The sequence below is a fragment of the Hylobates moloch genome, unplaced genomic scaffold (assembly GCF_009828535.3).
Source record: "Hylobates moloch isolate HMO894 unplaced genomic scaffold, HMol_V3 SCAFFOLD_7, whole genome shotgun sequence".
Lineage (NCBI taxonomy): Eukaryota > Metazoa > Chordata > Mammalia > Primates > Hylobatidae > Hylobates > Hylobates moloch.
The window spans coordinates 58,890,653-58,909,111 of NW_026652282.1; the positions used below are offsets into that span (position 1 = coordinate 58,890,653).

Here is an 18,459-nt window from a genome sequence, read left to right on the forward strand (position 1 = left end):
AAAAAAAAAAAAAATGGCCTGGTGTGGTGGCTCATGCCTGTAATCCCAGCACTTTGGGAGGCCAAGGAGGGTGGATCACGAGGTCAGGAATTCGAGACCAGCCTGGCCAACATGGTGAAACCCCATCTCTACTAAAAATACAAAAATTAGCCAGGCGCAGTGGTGGTTGCCTGTAATCCCAACTACTCTGGAGGCTGAGGCAGGTGAATCACTTGAACCCGGGAGGTAGAGTTTGCAGTGAGTGGAAACCGCCCACCTCACCTCAAGCCAAGGGCAAAAGGTTAAACCTTGTCCAAAAAAAAAAAAAAAAAAAGGAAAATTAGTAAGAAAAGAAAAGAAGTGGGGATACAGATATGTTTGAATGACAAAGCCATTAAGTTTGACTTAAGACTTTTACCTCTGTGTTTATTTATTTATTTATTTATTTTCGAAACAGGGTTTCACTCTTGTTGCCCAGGCTGGAGTGCAGTGGTGTGATCTTGGCTCACTGCAACCTCCACCTCCCAGGTTCAAGCAATTCTCCTGCCTCAGCCTCCAGAGTAGCTGGGATTACAGGCACCCGCCACTACACCAGGCTAATTTTTATATTTTTAGTAAAGAGGGGGTTTCACCATGTTGGCCAGGTCGATCTCGAACCCCTGACCTCAGGTGACCCGCCTGCTTTGGCCTCCCAAAGTGCTGGGATTAGAGGTGTGAGCCACCACCCCCGGCCCTGCCTCTGTGTTTATATGAGGGTAGAGATAGGAAAACTGTAAAAGACAAAGGAAGAAACACCTTGAATTACATGTTTTATGTGAGATGGAAACATTTTCCTTTAAAGCTGTGTAACTGGAAACATCTTCTGGACAAGGCAATACAAAAACACTACATTACAGCATTGTGCAATGAATACACACAGTGCATTTCACAATAACTGAAAACTATTGGGAATAACCACCTCCAATGACTACTGATTCAGAGAATAAAAAGATTAATGGTTCCAAATTACTTGAGACTTAGGTAAAATAAAAATAAACAAATAAAAAACTATTTTTTTTTTTTTTGAAACAGGGTCTTGCTTGGTCGCCCAGGCTAGAATGCAGTGGTGTGATCTTGGCTCACTGCAACCTCCACCTCCCTGGGCTCAGGTGATTCTCCCATTTCAGCCTCCCGAGTAGCTGGGCCCACAGGCAAGTGCCACCACACCCAGCTAATTTTTGTATTTTTTTTTTTTGTAGAGATGGGGTTTCACCACGTTGTCCAGGCTGGTGTCAAACTCCTAGGCTCAAGCGATCCTCCCACTTTGGCCTCCCAAAGTGCTAGGATTACAGGTGTGAGCCACTGTGCTTCCCCCAAAAGAACTATTTTTTAAATGGCCGTATATATGGTATGCAATAAGACTCCCATAAATCTGGCAGAGTCCTTTTTTGTGCGAAGTGGGGAGGGCAGGGGTCAAATGTAGCATATTTAATAGTGACTACATTAAAGAAAAATATAAATCCAACCTCAATGCTTTTTCTTTTTTAAACAATGTTTTGTTTTTATTCAAATCAATTCAAACTTTATAAAAATTTTAATGTTGCAAGATAATACAATCACTTACGAAAACCAATTGTACAATCAAGTTCTAACCAAGATAATGTTTACTAATCTAACAAGATCAAGATAAAACATTTACCAAAGGAAAATATAGATAACACAAAAAATACTATCATAGGAATCTAAGATCATCTAATACTTTAAAAAATAATAGTTCTAGGTGTCTTTATATGTTATGACAATTTATAGCAGAGTTTAATGACAGAAAAAGCAACAATGTCTATATTGGTGGGATAAATTTAAGATTTTTATGTGCAAGGCCACTTAAAAAGAGGACAAACCACAGATGAAAATGAAGGCAACAGAAAAATTCAACTTTTCACAACCAAAAAATTAGTGCAACCTTAGAATAATTTGGAAAAGGATGTTCTAAAAGATATGTTGCAGATCTGTGTTCCGTTGTCTAAGATTATATCAATGCATAATTCTAAATCTTTCTAAAGTGTAAGATTAAAAATATGTAATCTAATATACAAGGTATATGTAAATTCTGTGTTTTATCACATAGGTATGTCTCTTCAACACTAGCTTTTGAAAATGGGCCATTTGAAGAGACAACAATTTTTAGGCCAATAATTACGGGCATCCATCATGCCTGTAACCCCCAGCACTTTGAGAGGCCGAGGCAGGAGGATCACGTAAGGCCAGGAGTTCAAGACCAGCTTGGGCAACATAGTGAAACCCAGTCTCTAAAAAAAAAAAAAAAAAAAATTTAGCTGGGTGTGATGGCTCATGGTGGGAGGATCACTTGAGCCCAGGATCCTCCCACTGTGATCCTCCTACCACACACCACCATGCCCTGTGATCGTGCTACTGCACTCCAGCCTGGGTGACAGGGTGAGACCCTGTCTTGAAAATAAAGAAAACAATTTTCATTTGAAAAATTTCATTCAGGCTGGGTGAGGTGGCTCACACCTGTAATCCCAGCACTTTGGGAGGCTGAGGCAGGCAGATCACCTGAGGTTAGGAGTTTGAGACCAGCTTGGCCAACATAACGAAACCCCGTCCCTACTAAAAATACAAAAATTAGCTGGGTGTGGTGGCATGTGCCTGTAATCCCAGCTACTCGGGAGGCTGAGGCAGGAGAATTGCTTGAACCTGGGAGGCAGAGGTTGCAGCGAGGTGAGATCGTGCCACTGAACTCCAGCCTGGGCAACAGGAGCCAAACTCCATCTCAAAAAAAAAAAAAAAGAAAAGAAAAATTTCATTCAACTTTACTTGGGATTGAATACATATGAAATGTGCTTTCAATACATAAAAATCATAGTGGATAGCAGCAGAAGACTGGGGGTAGCAGTGGAGGAGGAGTTGTGGTAGATTAAGGAGAATCTGAGAATTCCTATTGTAATTATTTTGGAAATTGATAAAGATAATTTACACTTCTAAAAACTCAAGACTTTACTTTTTAAAGGACCAAAATAAACTCAAGACACCTTGCCAACACTTCCCCACCTCTCTACAAATTGATTACTCTTTTACACGTAAAACTGAAACAGTTATGGCATCAAAATTGATGAAGTCTATTCTGGTATGCTGACATAAAACAAATGATATGGGTGCTGCAAAGAACAAACCTGTATGAATTGTAATATTGGATTGGTTCATTCTTACAGGGTAAATTGCAGATCCAGGTAACCGAGACCTTGAATAACAAAAAACTCTATTTTCCAGAGTCCCTGGTTGAATGTTCCATTAGATCAACTAATTGTCTTTTCACATCTGGTTGTTTATAAAAGCAAAACCTACCATTTGGGTGTTCAATTCTAGTGTGAAGTGTTTTACCATGGGAGCAAAAGCTTGAGCTTGAAAGATAATCGTCATTATGGCTATCTGGGACAAGAAAAAAACCATCTAGCACGTTTGCTCACTTTTCTTCTGTCTGTCAGTGTATGATTGCCCCCAGCACCATCCTTATTTTGCAAGTTTTTTCAGCTCCTCTGTAAGGCTTGTCACAACCATAGTGTCACTACTTTGGACAGAATCATCAACTCTTGCAACCCCGGGAGGACAGTCAGGATCAGAATTCAAATGACAGTGGATACTTTCAGACACATAGACAACTGCACCTGTGAGTCCATAGAAGTTCCTTTAGATTTGATTGTTCTGTACTGGAGGTAGTAATGATGAAAGTGTCTTCAGGAATGTCTTCATGGCTTGCTCTTGGGCTCTGCATTGTAACTCCTACAGGTACCAATGAACAAGCCATTCAGAGATGGATCCACAAAGATCTCTGGGGCAACGACCAGGTCCTGCTCTACCCGATTCTCAGCTTTGGGGATAGAATTCCCAGAAACGGCTGTGTCCGGAGTTGGTTCCTTTCAGTGGGTTCTTGGTCTTGCTGACTTCAAGAATGAAGCCGCGGACCTCCGTGGTGAGTGTTATAGCTCTTAAAGGTGGCACAGACCCAAAGAGTGAGCAGCAGCAAGATTTATTGTAAAGGGCAAAAGAACAAAGCTTCCACAGCGTGAAAGGGGACCCAAGCAGGTTGCCACTGGGGCTGGGGGTGGCCAGCATTTATTCCCTTATTTGTCCCCGCCCACGTCCTGCTGATTGGTCCATTTTACAGAGTGCTGATTGGTCCATTTTACAGAGTGCTCATTGGTGGGTTTACAATTCTTTAGCTAGACACAGAGCACTAACTGGTGCATTTTACAGAGTGCTGATTGGTGCATTTACAATCCTTTAGCTAGAAACAGAGCACTGATTGGTGCATTTTGTTGTTTTTGTTTTTTTTTGAGATGGAGTCTCGCTCTGTCCCCCAGGCTGGAGTGCAGTGGCACAATCTCGGCTCACTGGAACCTCCGCCTCCTGGGTTCATGCCATTCTCCTGCCTCAGCCTCCCGAGTAGCTGGGATTACAGGTGCCCGCCACCAGGCCTGGCTAATTTTTTGTATTTTTAGTAGAGACGGGGTTTCACCATGTTAGCCAGGATGGTCTCAATCTCCTGACCTCGTGATCTGCCTGCTTCGGCCTCCCAAAGTGCTGGGATTACAGGCGTGAGCCACTGCACCTGGCTGGTGCGTTTTTACAGAGTGCTGATTGATGCGTTTACAATCCTTTAGCTAGACACAGAGTGCTGATTGGTGCATTTTACAATCCTCTTGTAAGACAGAAAAGTTCTCCAAGTCCCCACCCAACCCAGAAGTCCAGCTGGCTTCACCTCTCACTTCCATGGGAGAACTGTCCAGACAATAGCATGACACCCTTGCAAAGGATAGAGCCTCTCATCTAAAGGCATAGGATACTGAATATAGTCTTGAGGCATAAGTCCAATAAGTACAGGCACATGTTCCTCGAAGTGAAGATACAAGTCTCCATTCTGAAATTCTGAACTCTTTATTTTGTTCTTTGTATGCAGCTTCAGGCTGAAGATAGTGAAAATCCGTGCCAGACTTGGATTGAAAGAATGAACCAAGGCTTTGAGTCTCATGGTCTCATCTCCGTTTTGATACGCGTCTCCTTAGTTTGTAAGCCAAGGAGAGGACGACAGTGAGGATTGTGGAGGGAAGTGGACCTTATTGGTCTTTGAGCTCTCACATCTTTAAAGACTGTTGGTGCTGAGAGAAAAAGTATCCTCATCTGGCAGAACTCCCATAGGGTGTTCTCCCCTTGCTGTTTTGCTTTTGTTTTGCAGAAAGCTGCCTTTTTCAATGTACTCATTAGGCTTTCATTGTTTTTTTCCTTTTTTACCTTTTTCATCTTTCACTGTTGATATCACGGGTGGCCATATCTTTACCAGTGCAGCTACCAAATAAGAAATCATCTTTTCCACATTCACTAGCTAGTGATGGTTGCTGTACTACCGTGAAATCAGTTTCTTCTTTACTTTTATTCAGGTTACAAGTTTTCTGGAAGGTTTTAAGATCAATTTTAATTAGTCTTTGTGACTGGTTACTTCATCCAGGGGACCAATTTCTCTCTCGACTATTACCCCACACCCCTGGAGAGCCTGTGCGGCTGCATCTCCTTCCAGAGGTGGTTCTGGAGTGGGTTCCTGGTCTCGCTGACTTCAAGAATGAAGCCACGGACCTTTGCGGTGAGTGTTACAGCTCTTAAAGGTGGCACGGACCCAAAGAGTGAGCAGCAGCAAGATTCAATGTGAAGAGGGAAAGAACACAGCTTCCACGGTGTGGAAAGGGACCTGAGTGGGTTGCTGCTACTGGCCTGGTGGGTGGGGGTGGGGGGTGGAATGTGGCCAGCTTTTATTCCCTTATTTGTCCCTGCCCATGTTCTGCTGATTGGTCCATTTTACAGAGTGCTGATTGGTCCATTTTACAGAGCACTGATTGGTCCATTTTACAAACCTCTAGCTAGCCACAGAGCACTGATTGGTGTGTTTTCACAGAGCACTGATTGGTGCATTTTACAAACCTCTAGCTAGCCACAGAGCGCTGATTGGTGCGTTTTACAATCCTAGCTACAGAGTGCTGATTGGTGCATTTTACAATCCTCTTGTAAGACAGAAAAGTTCTTTAAGTCCCCACCCAACCCAGGAAGTCCAGCTGGCTTCTCCTCTCACATCTCTGTATTTCTTTGGCTTCATTTAGCCTTTGGAGCCATTTTTTTTCAACAGCAGTGCAACAGCAGCCACCAGCCCGGGTCTCGTCCAGTGCTGGTTCTACTGCTGTGAAATGTGTGTTGTTTTGAGCAGCTGTATTTGTGATAAAACCCAGAAATCAATGTGAACAACAACAAAAAAAACACAAAAGCCCTTCCTTCAATGTCCAGATCAAGGCTTCTTTGTCACCCCCTCCAACCTTACCTGTTTCCTCCCTAGATATTCATAGAGAGTAATATATTTTATCATCTAAATAGTCTTCTGTATTGCTCTCTAGTAGCTTTTTGTGTCTACCTAACTAGGCTTCAGGTTCCTTGAGGGCGAGGATTTGTTTTGTTCATTTTTGTGCCCCCAACAGTGCCTTGCACATAGAGATTCTAGTAAATGTTACTTATTGGCTGAAGAATTAGGAACATGACCTGCATTTAACAACGAAAAGTTTTTGTTAATTAGGTAGCACCCGCTCATCAGCAAGGCCTAAACATCTGCCAGTGGAATCTGAGAAGTCTCTTCTCAAAGTTGAAAAGCTGAGTTTATTCATCACAGATGGGGAACTTGTAGTAGGTGTGTGTGTGAGGGGGGGAGGTTTTACCAGTTAAATCAAATTACAAGAGGTTGGTGCCCAATTTTCAGGAGAGTTTGTGAGGTGATCTTTGTCTTTTTCACTGCACGATGTGACTCTTGATTATGGGATGGAAGAAATTAGCATTATGAATTTTCTCTGTGCCATTTCCATAATTAATTGTTTGTTGACTGTGTTGAAGAAATTTAAGCAGAATTTGAGGATTTAGTTTTTTAAAAAATGTAGTGAAGGGGCTAGGTAGCAAAAACTTGTTGAAGAAATTCATTGACCTGCTTTCTTAGATCAAGGACTTTTTGAAATAAAAAGCTCTCAGAGATCCAACTTGTAGCCTCCAGTGGCTTGTAATAATTTCTTGCTGATGTGGCAAGCTACCTTAAATCGTTTCTAGAACAAGAGGTGAGGTATAAATGCCAATGTGACAAAATGTCTGAACAGTAGACTTGAAACTGCAGGAAGATCATAAGAACCGATTTGTTCAAGGAAGTGGAGGCAATTCATGACTCAATCTAGACGTGTGATTTAGACAGATGGCAAGTGAATTCATTTATCATTGTTGATCTGCTTTGAGCTCAGTGGAATCGCCGACTGTGACAATGTGCAGAGCTAGCTGGTTGAAATGAAGTCACAACTCGGAGGAGAGTCACGGATTTTGACGAACGTGAATCACCTTTAACATTTTTATGGCTGCCTTCGGAGTGCAAACGCCTGGCATGTCCCTGAGTTATTAAGCATTTGCCCTATCACCGTGGGCAGGAGTATTCTGAATACCAAAACGATTTTGAAATTTCAGGCTATACGGCCAACATTAGAGGTGTCTACATTCAACTGGCCCTGTGAAAGCTTCAGTCTTTTTCATCGAAGCGCTGAAATTGATGTTTGAGTCACAATGAAGACCCGGGTCAAACCGGAACCCTCTCGCTCCTCGTTTTGAGCAGCTGTCTTTGCGAGGCAATCTTCTGAATTGACTGACTCAGAATTGATCCGTGAGAGTCGTAACCATCCGTTTCTGTACGAATACAGCTGATAAACTTTTTTAGACGCCTTTGGCATTTATGTTTAAAACGACACCACCTGCTAAGTAACACGCTTCCTAATCGCCGTGGCAAAAATGTATCCGTCCTGTGTGTGTGTGTGTGTGTGTGTGTGTGTTTGTTTGTTTTTACCCTGCCGCTACACTCTTAAGAAACTTGGCCGCTTCCGCCCCGGAGAGTGCTCTAACCGCGAGTCGGGTTGACAGGGCTGCTCGCATGCGCGGTCTCCACCGTGGTGTTTGTCGCAATGGGCGCTGCGCGGAGGACTACATGGAATCTCGACTTCGCAGCTCGAAGTCATTTTGTTGGCGGCGCTGGTTACCGGCTACCTCCGCGCGGGCACTTGATTGTAACAGAAAGTAGTTCCGGCCCGTGTTGTTTCGGCCGAGGAGCCGTCGCCGCCATTTCAAGGCCGTACTAGGTAGATGGCCAGCTAGAGTTCCCAGGGTACGAAGGCTGTAACTGCTGCCGCCGCTCAAGCCCTCCAGAGCATTGCTACGGCTGCTGCCCTTGTACTACTACCTCCAAATACGTTCTTGCCGGTAGTGGCGGCAGCAGGACCAATTACCTCTTTTTTGCTCTCCCTCGAGAAGCTCCAGATGGCGTCTTCCGTGGGCAACGTGGCCGACAGCACAGGTACTGGTGTCCCGTTCTACTTTGGCAGATGCCCCCTTGGGGTCTCGCGCCGTCCTCTACCTTGTATCACTCCTTCCCTCCCTTCCCTCGAACCATCCCCATTACATCAGTGACATTGCTGAGCTTTTCGTGGTCTACTGGCATCTGATCACATCGGGTTTTCTGCTGTCGTCCGCTTCCCGAACATTTTCTCCTCCTCCCTTGCTTGCTTTTTGCTGCCTTTCTTGCTTTGTTTTTATTTCGTAAATGTTCTAGCTTTCCACTTTCTCCGGGCGCTTCTGTCACACGTGCGCGCTTATAATGTCGTGGAATGGACTGCATTGGAATCCCTGCCCTTTCACTCCTTTGCAGCGGTTTTCTTCCCTAATTTCAGCTCATCGCCTCTCCTTTTTACCCTCCATCTCCCCCGTCATCTCCCCCTCCAGTCTTTTCCCCTTAGCCAGATTTGGTCCTTCTCTGCCAATCTAGGGTGGGGGTGCCGTTCCGATGTAATCATATCCTCACTTTGCATCACCCGAGGACGAGCAAAAGCTCGTCGATGGTGCCACAAGTCACCTCGAGAAGAGGGGACATTGAGCAGCACCCCGCTAGGCAGTGCCTTTCTGGTGTTCTTTCGGTTGAGCGGTCCCGGTTTAGATTGGAAATTTCCAGGGGTTTCCTTTGCCATCGCCCAATTCCACCGCTGCCCTCAGCCTGGATTTCCCACCCTGTCCGCGGGGAACCACACCCTTCCCTTACGCGAGGTTGCCAGCCCTACTGTTCACTTCCTATCCTTGGGGGGAGAAACCACCCCGATGCTGCTGCTTTGGCGTTGACCACCCTGCCCGCCCAATTCTCGCTTTGTGTTACTTTCTCGATGTATTCCTCCGCCGCTGCCTCTGGGTCTGCCATCCCCATTCTTCAGCCCAGTATCTCTTTATTCACAGGGTGTAATATTTTTTTAAGTTTCCATCCCTGCTTGAAGAGTTTGTAAAGCAACTGGAGTGTAGCTGCACAAGTACAAGGCGGTTGCCCTTTTAGACACTTCGGTCGCGAGCATTTGGTACTAAAAATACGAAAACAACCAAATTATAGGAGTGTCCTTCAGCTGCCTTTCCATATTGAGGCGATTTGGGCGGAAGGGGGTGGGGAATTGGGCTGCGCTTCTGAGGTTTCCCGCGAGGTAATTTTTTGGTTGTTTCTCAGCTGAGATGTGTGGAGGGTTTTAGTTGCTGTTTCTGGAAGTTGTGCTGTAAGTAGTAGGTGAATCGTCAATAGTGTCTTATCCGTAATTGTAGGGAGTGGGATTAATAATTAGTCCGTGCTCCTCTCCCCACGTCTCCACCGTGATTTTCAAAGGTTTAAGATTTTGTACTGGATTCTGTACTAGCTTGCCCTTTTTAATGTGTTATTTATTTGAGGAAGCTGTCGTTTCAAGTGTTAAAATAGATAAGCGGCATTGAAAAGTGACAAAGTAATGTGTGAAAACAAGGAGCCTAGGAAGTTCTAGAGACTTAGCTAAAATGTAATTTTAGTTTCTATTAAAGATATAACCTCTCCCAGATGTGGATGCAAGTCTCAATGCTCTTTGTGTTGGTGGTCAGCTGTGCATTCTGTCAGGAAATTTACTTTGCTTTTCCTCAGTATCCGGAACACTCATCAGCTCTAATGATTGGGGAGCTGGGCTCAAATTTGCACTAGTCACCTTAACCTTGGTAGAATTAAATAATTTGTCCATGGTTTCCCATTTCAACCAGCTAGTGAAGTGCTACGGTCGAATTCCCAGTTTAAGTATTTACAGTTGTGACAAGCAGTTTTTTTTCCCCTCTCTGGGCTTTAGCTATATCCTTTAAAGATCTTTATGTATCTGGATTAAGTCACTTGCAGCGAAGTGCTTTTATTTATTCATTATGTTGCGCTTTATCAAATATATTTTAGCGTCCATCCTCCCTCCCCCCCAACGTTTTGACCACTGCAGTTGCAGGTAACTGCCTGGTTTATATAGGCTTGTTTGCAGTGTCGTAATCCTTTAGTCAATACCAGAGCTGTTTGGAAAATGTTAGTGCTAAACCAACGTGGGTGGGATTTAGCCAATTTAGTCTCCTTGTGAGTTTGGGATGGTAGAGGAGCAGTGTAATCTTGGGTCTTTATTTAAAATGTTTGATGACCCCTTTAACTATGTTGGCTGTTGACAAATGACAAACATCTTGTTTATCGGCTGTTTTAAAAATAGCACTTTGACTTTTTGGTTTTTCCCTTAGGCTCGTTTCTATTTGTCTTTTTAAAGAATTAAATTCTGAAATATACAAACATTGATATAATTTAAAGAGTTAACACATCTGGTGTCCTCACTGAGGTTAAGATTGATAGATTATTACCGGTACTCTACTTCAACAAATCCAACCTGAAATATGGCACAAAATATTAAGTTTCCCAATGTGTTATTCTGATATTAAGTCTTTGTGACCTTGCAAATCACACGTCTGACCTTTTGTTTCTGTATGTTAACTAAGGTATAAGGAATAATGTTCAGTGAATCCTTAGATGCTACCTATGATTTATAATTTAAAAGTACAAAGTATTTTTGGTCATAAAATGTAATCTCATATGGAAGTAAATATTCCTTTCTAGCTTGGGAAAGAAAGTATTAATGGGTGAATTCTAAAAATGCCAATTCTGCACTTGATGTTAACTTGGAGATATAAATAACGTGCAGAACACTCTAGTGCTTTACATAGTTTCAAGCATTTCCATTTTTAAGTTAAATATACCATATTTTTACATTTTTTTGGTTTACATTTCTAACTTTTTGTTTTCCCCCCTCCTTCCCTCAAATGTTTTGATGATTCTCCAGAACCAACGAAACGTATGCTTTCCTTCCAAGGGTTAGCTGAGTTGGCACATCGAGAATATCAGGCAGGAGATTTTGAGGCAGCTGAGAGACACTGCATGCAGCTCTGGAGACAAGAGCCAGACAATACTGGTGTGCTTTTATTACTTTCATCTATACACTTCCAGTGTCGAAGGCTGGACAGGTAGGAGATGTTGGGGTACCTGCTCGTGATTGCTGCCTCTGGGTGCTGAGCTTGAAAAATGATACTTAAATATTTGAACTTGAAATTTTTCCAGTACCGGGTTTCAACTGAGCCGCCAACGCACATCTGCTCTCTTGCCCACTTGTGACATGCCCAGCTGCCAGTTTTTCTCCTTCCTTTGTGGTGGTGGTTATATTATCAGTATGACTAGGGACCTTTTCTAGATTTTTCTACCTGGGTCTACTGCTTTCTAGACTCTGTTCAGGTAATAAATTATTATCAATGTATATCTGAGCATCCAGTCTCCCTTTCATGGGACCTGTCAGTTTGAGGGACTGAAATGCTCAGAAATGATGATTATGTATGCTGTGGCAGGAGATGCATACCTGAAGTTTCGTTGTTTGGTGTGTTGCTTTTAGTTAATCAGTTGAATCAAAAGGGAAGAATCTGTGTTCCTGTCCTTTTAATAATTGTCATTCTGGCATATTTAGACACTTAAAGATGTGCATCATTAAATCTTAAATATAAAATGAGACTCGTGCACATAGCTTTTCATTTTTCATCTTAATGATCATGATTTCCAATGTGGTGGGTTGTTTTTTTTTTTTTTTTGAGATAGATTTTCGCTCTTGTTGCCTAGGCTGGAGTGCAGCGGCGCCATCTCGGCTCACCACAACTCTGCCTCCTGGGTTCAAGCGATTCTTCTGCCTCAGCCTCCTGAGTAGCTGGGATTACAGGCATGTGCTACCACGCCCAGCTGATTTTTGTATTTTTAGTAGAGACGGGGTTTCTCCATGTTGGTCAGGCTGGTCTCGAACTCCCGACCTCAGGTGATCCTCCCGCCTCAGCCTCCCAAAGTGCTGGGATTACAGGCGTGAGCCACCGCGCCCGGCCAATAATTTTATTTAATAAGAAAAAGCTTTTCATTTTGAAATCTAGAATACCTCCACTTTTGAAAATCTTTGATTTCCCAAATTTTTCTTGATATGCACTAGTTAAAAGATAAGGTATTATATAATGAGCAATAGCACAGATCTCAAACTGTTTGAGTTGCATATGGGCCATACCTTCTTTTCTGTAACGTTCATACCCATGCATTAACACTTCTCACCTTTTCCAGATCTGCTCACTTTAGCACTCTGGCAATTAAACAGAACCCCCTTCTGGCAGAAGCTTATTCGAATTTGGGGAATGTGTACAAGGAAAGAGGGCAGTTGCAGGAGGCAATTGAGCATTATCGACATGCATTGCGTCTCAAACCTGATTTCATCGATGGTTATATTAACCTGGCAGCCGCCTTGGTAGCAGCGGGTGACATGGAAGGGGCAGTACAAGCTTACGTCTCTGCTCTTCAGTACAATCCTGTGAGTAAAATTTTAATGGTTACTTTCCCTTCCTAGAAACCCAGAAAGAAACATAGTGTGATATTTCAGACACTAAAGTAGGTTTTCACAGGGAATAAAGTCAAAAGTTTAAAAACGCTTATGTACTTAAAATGGTGAAATTGCTTTTAGCTGGTCTGTGTTATGCTAAAATATTTGTTTTATTTAGCAAGTTAAAAAGTATAAAAATTCTTATTGCAAGAAACTACATCAATTTTAAAATAACACCTATAAAGTACAGGGCACATGACTTTTTTTCTGTTGTGATTAACTTTGGATAAATTCTGATAAGTGTTTGCAAGTTAATTGATTTTCAAGGAATGGTGGATAATGGGTCTTAATCTGTAAAATCTGTAATATAAAATAGTTTAAAACAAGATGCCACTATATGGAATGATGTGAAAACTAGACTACAAAATTTCTTCCTCAATATCCTATTCTCTCTTCTTTCAGTGTAATTAGAAGTGATAGAATTTAGATGATACTACTTACACTGGGCTTTCGATTGGTTTAAAAAATTTTTTTGTCTAAGTTGCAGATGTGTTCTGGGAACAAGTGAGGCTCAGCTGGCAGACCTTAAATTCATACTGTGTTTAGGATCTCTGAAAGATACAAAAACATAAGACTTTCCCTCAGAACTTATGATGTAGTTAGAGAAAGTAGATGTAAACTTAAGAGGTAAGTGATAGTGGAGTTATAGAAATCTAGAAAAAGTTCCCAAGTTACATTGTCAACATTCAGTTTTGTAACCAACCTGGAAATGGCTAATAGTTTATTTTAGCTACCATTTACTGAAAGTCTGTGTGGTCAGACACTCTACTGGCAGCTTCAAATGATTGGTCTTAGTTAATCCTCACAATAATTCTTCAAAATAGATGATATTATTTCTGATTTTTATCAATTAAAAACCATGGACTCAGGGTTATGTGGCTTTCTTGGGGACAAAGCTAGTAATGAAGTATTAATAGATATTAAAACCTGAGTCTGAATATCCTCAAAGCAAATGTTGAAGTGAAAAGAAATAAAAGTAGGATGATGTGCCCAGAGGGCACCCACCTATCAAAGCAGCCCTTGAGCACAGTTAAAAAACCATTGATCATATCCTGCTCTCCCTTATTTTTTGGTTAGGAAACTGAAACTAAATTTAGTAGTTTGCTCAAAGATCCGAAGTCACTTCTCATGATGACATCTATTAACAATTTTTGTAGTTAATTTTGAGAATTTAAACATGTCCTTTTTAAAAAATCCATTGCTTTAAAAAAATTTTTTTTTAAGAGATGGAGTCTTGCTATGTTGCCCAGGCTGTACTCATGCTCCTGGGCTCAAGCAATCCTCCTGCCTCAGCCTCCAGAGTAGCTGAGACTATAGGTGTGTGCCACCACACCCAGCTTCTAAATTTATTGGTTTTTGAATGGATACAGTGAATACTTCCAGTTAGCACTCTCGGAGGTAGCAAATGAAACTAATTTCTTGTCTATCTTTTCTGAGACACTCAGTGTGTAATATGTACATTTGAGTGACTTTTTGTAAGTTTTATTGCAATACTAATCTAGCTAGTTACCCACATAAAGTTTTAGGGAGCCCGGTATGTGCTGCCACTGGGCCTTGGACCCCATTTTTCCCAGGGCTCACCTCTGTACCCAGTTGTCACAGTAAGTTCTTTCCCTTTATTAATCAGGTTGATTCTACTCTTGTTGATAGTGTACCCTCTCACACAGCTGTGGTTCTTGCCATCTTTAATGCCCTTGGCTCAGATTTCCAGTTGCCTATGTGTGTAGCAGAGCAGTCATTGCTACTAATAGTGTACCCAAGCAGTAGGACTATGCTGAGAAGGAAAACTAAAGTGAGAGATGGAACCATGCTATTTAATATCTAACCTGCTGTTAGCAGGAAGCTTATTATTGTACCCTACCAAGGAAGTGAGATAGTACTAAAATAAATCATGGGATTACCTCTTGAATGCATTGAATGGCCATGTGTTGTCATCTGGTTCTATGTTTCTTCTAGTGGAAGGTGCTGCTTTACTTATTACTGTTTTTACCACTAAGAATGAAAATGGGATTGTGCAAATTCCCTTGATTTCAACTAAACATGCCATAGTGATCATATTTTAATTTATTTCAGGATATCTAAAGTCTTAACTAGATTTAAACTTACTGTCAAATGCCCATTGTCAGTTCAGTACTGGTAGAATCTTGCGTCTGTTCCTTATGTTCTTGTTGACAGTGCTTAAATGCATCATTAGTACATTGTGTGCCTGAATCATAGATGTAGTTGGCATTCTATGAAAAATGGTTAAAGAAACTCAGGTTATTTTGGTTTTGCAGCAGTGAAAGAGTAGAATGTTAAGGTAGTATCTTTGGTAACCTTGGTAACTGTTTTCAACAGTGTTTATCTTTTTAAGTTAATATGTCAATTTATAAGTTGTTCTCTGTGACTTGATTATAGAAATTATCTTTGAGACAGCTATGTCATTTTTTTCATTCTGAATTATCTTCTATAATGTTGGGTGTTTTCATAATTTTGGTAAGATTTTAGTCTGTTGTTTTTTTTTTTTTTTTTTTTTTTTTGGAGACGGAGTTTTGCCCTCGTCACCCAGGCTGGAGTGCAGTGGCATGATCTCGGCTCACTGCAACCTCTGCCTCCTGGGTTCAAACGATTCTTCTGCCTCAGCCTCCGAAGTAGCGGGATCACAGGTGCCCGCCACCACGCCTGGCTAATTTTTTGCATTTTTAGTAGAGATGGGGTTTCACCATGTTGGCCAGGCTCGTCTTGAACTCTTGACCTCAGGTGATCCGCCTGCTTCAGCCTCCCAAAGTGCTGGGATTACAGGCATGAACCACTGTGCCTGGCCAGTCTGTTGTATTTGAAGGTGTTATTGCAGATAGCACCTTGCAGTGACAGCACGTGTTCTTTTACATGATGACTCACTAGAGTTGCCTATACCTGGCAATTCCTTTTACAAATTATGTATAAGATTGTCCTTTCTGTAACGGCCATAACCCTGAGTTGATCTAAACAGGTCTGTTTCTGAATCTATAGGTGTTGAATTGTTGCTTGTGCTTTGATTGTGGATGCACAGAACAGAGAGCTGCTGGCATCCTGGCCATCATGTGTGTTCCTGTCATGTTATTTGTTACTTGTTACTGCTGAGCGTCTCTTATACAGCTGCACTGTAGAAAACCATACATTTCGATTCTTCTCTGTTCTGCTTTTTGTTAAGGTTGCTGTGCAAATGTCACATTTAAATATGTGAGTGCTTATTGTGCATACAATGCTTTGTTAGGGATTGGGGAGATGTGTTATGGGGGAAGTTGCGGGTTATAATATAAGACAGGACCTGACCCATAAAGGAAAAAATGGTGTAAGTTCCTCGGATGATAATTGTTGGAGAGTATTAATCAGAAGATTTCCTCGAGTGGGTGCTTATGACCTAAGCATTCTGTAGGAAGGTAAATAGCAAGTAGACTTCCTTGGCTGAAGTGGTGAGTCAAGTAGTAACAAGAAGTGAATGTAGTAGAGGAGAGTCAATTGGAAGATTTATAAAGAATAGAGAGGCTGAGGAGTTTGAATTTAATTTGAGAGGCAATTGAGAATTACTGTAGGTTTTTATCGACCTGATTTTACTTCATATGTACGTACGTGTCTAGATGTTGTGGCTGGTGGAGGTGGGAGGGTCTAGGAGGAAAGGCAGGAAACTGATGCAGTCTTAGGAGAAATAGTTCTACAGGAAAATCTTGCTCATTTCCATCTCCTTTTATTCTCACGATTTTCCCTTGTATACAGTGCCCTCCTCCTTTGTCTATTAAAACCCTACTCATCCTTCAAGGCCCAGCTTAAACTTCTCTTATGAGCTCATCATCTAGTTCTCTTAAAATTCTTTACTACTGAGTGGGCATTTAGTGTGTGCCTTGTCTTTTCATATAGATTGTAAGCCCCTTGATGATAAGGATTCCATATCTTTTCCCTACAGTTCCGGGCATGTTATTGAATTGAGTAACAGTTTGCCTGAAATGTATTAACCTGGGATGGATAAAATGGGCTAGTTTTGAGAAATAAAATTGTCAAAAACATTTTGATTTGACAGATGAAGCAGAAGTGATGTCTTGGGTTTTGAACTTTTGGGAGAATGGTGGTGCCCTTGTGTTTTCTAGAAATTAGCTGTTCATGCACATAGGTTTGGATCCCCAAACAGGAGAATTGGATTTCACTGTTACATTTAATATGATGTTTTAGCTTTTCCTAAAACTGCCTTATTGATTATCTTATAGTAATCTTGAAGATAATCTATTTTTAACTATGAGCATTGTGTGAACTTGATTTAGTATACTGTAATGGATCTAGATGATAACAAAATATAGATACACTCTCGGGACTTAAGTGGCATCCATCCAAGAGTTCATAGAAACTAGAGGGTAATAAAATTATGCAACAGTTGGCTGCTATGTATGGCCATTACAGTCATTGTTGGAGAATTATTGCAAGACTTGTGATTATTATGACTTAGAAAAGGCATAGGAATTGGTAAAAGTCCAAACATGTATAACCACAATTATCAAGTAGTAGAAGGAGCTTGTATGCATGGATTGGGTTATGCAGTCATGGTCTGTCAAAACAGGGGTAACCCTTTCAGTTTAGAAAAAAACATAACCATACAAAGTAGATAGCAAGATTATATAATTCATTACTTCTGAGAGTATAGTGTTAAAAAGTGCTCAGGCTAATTAGAGGAGAAGTCAAATAAGATTAATGGTACCTTTGATGCTTTGAGGATTAGTATTAGCCTTTTGTGCTTGAAGTGATAGGAGACAACCTTACTCTCTAGGACATCAGTCATTGCTTGAAGGGACAGTATTGAGTCAGGGAGATCATGGAACTGACCCAATATGGCTGACCGTAAGATTGTTGTGTGGCAGCCTGTACTTTGTTGGCAGACTTTTTGGTTCACCTGATGGCTGATACTATACAACCACAAAAGCTGTTTATCAGTAGAATTAAGTGATTTTAGAAACCATAATATAGTTCCAGAGCAAATCATATATATGATGATTTTTCGGCACAGTTGACAAAATTTCACTTTCTAGGACTTAAGCCTCTTTCACCCATGGAACAGTTTGGAATAATAAGCATACTTCCTGTTGTCGTTGTTTCTGCCGTTGACTGGTAGATGTGGACTGACAATGGCAAAATAGGGCAAATAAAAATTTAAGCTCACTGTTGTGATGAGTGTCTCATCCAGATGAACGGACTGATGAGTCAGATGACTAGCAGCACAACTGAGCTGCTAATAAAAAGCAGAGTCAACTGCTTTTCATTATTCACCCACTCAACTCTAATGGCACTTAATACTAATGAGTAATCTAGTGGCAGGTGCCAGGATTGAGGCTTTGGTTGGATAATTCTTCTGCCCAATAGTGAAATGAAGTCAGAGTTTCTAAATATGCCTGACAGCCTAAGGGTAGGTTTGCTCATAGGTAGTCATTTGCTAAATACGTTTTTTTCCACTCTGGAAAATTTTCGGTCCTTGATACAGAAGTGATTCATCATAACCTTGAATAACATAGTTGGACAAATATTTGAGATATGTGTGTGTGTATATATATATGTATATGTATATATTTCCTTTTTTTTTTTTTTTTGAGACAAGAGTCTCTGTGGCCCAGGCTGGAGTGCAGTG

At 41.4% G+C, this 18,459-nt stretch overlaps 1 protein-coding gene across 2 annotated transcripts in view; it reads left to right on the top strand.

Annotated features, from left to right (window-relative positions):
• The first annotated feature begins 8,135 nt into the window (after window positions 1-8,135).
• OGT (O-linked N-acetylglucosamine (GlcNAc) transferase) overlaps window positions 8,136-18,459 on the top strand; it is a 43,280-nt gene continuing 32,956 nt past the window's right edge. The window contains exons 1-3 of one of the 2 annotated variants that reach the window (XM_032757158.2): window positions 8,136-8,386; window positions 11,220-11,400; window positions 12,521-12,764. In XM_032757158.2, the coding sequence (XP_032613049.1) occupies window positions 8,350-8,386; window positions 11,220-11,400; window positions 12,521-12,764 (462 nt within the window). In that variant the 5' untranslated portion in view covers window positions 8,136-8,349. The remainder of the gene's footprint in view (window positions 8,387-11,219; window positions 11,401-12,520; window positions 12,765-18,459) is intronic. The other variant, XM_032757159.2, reaches the window with a different exon arrangement.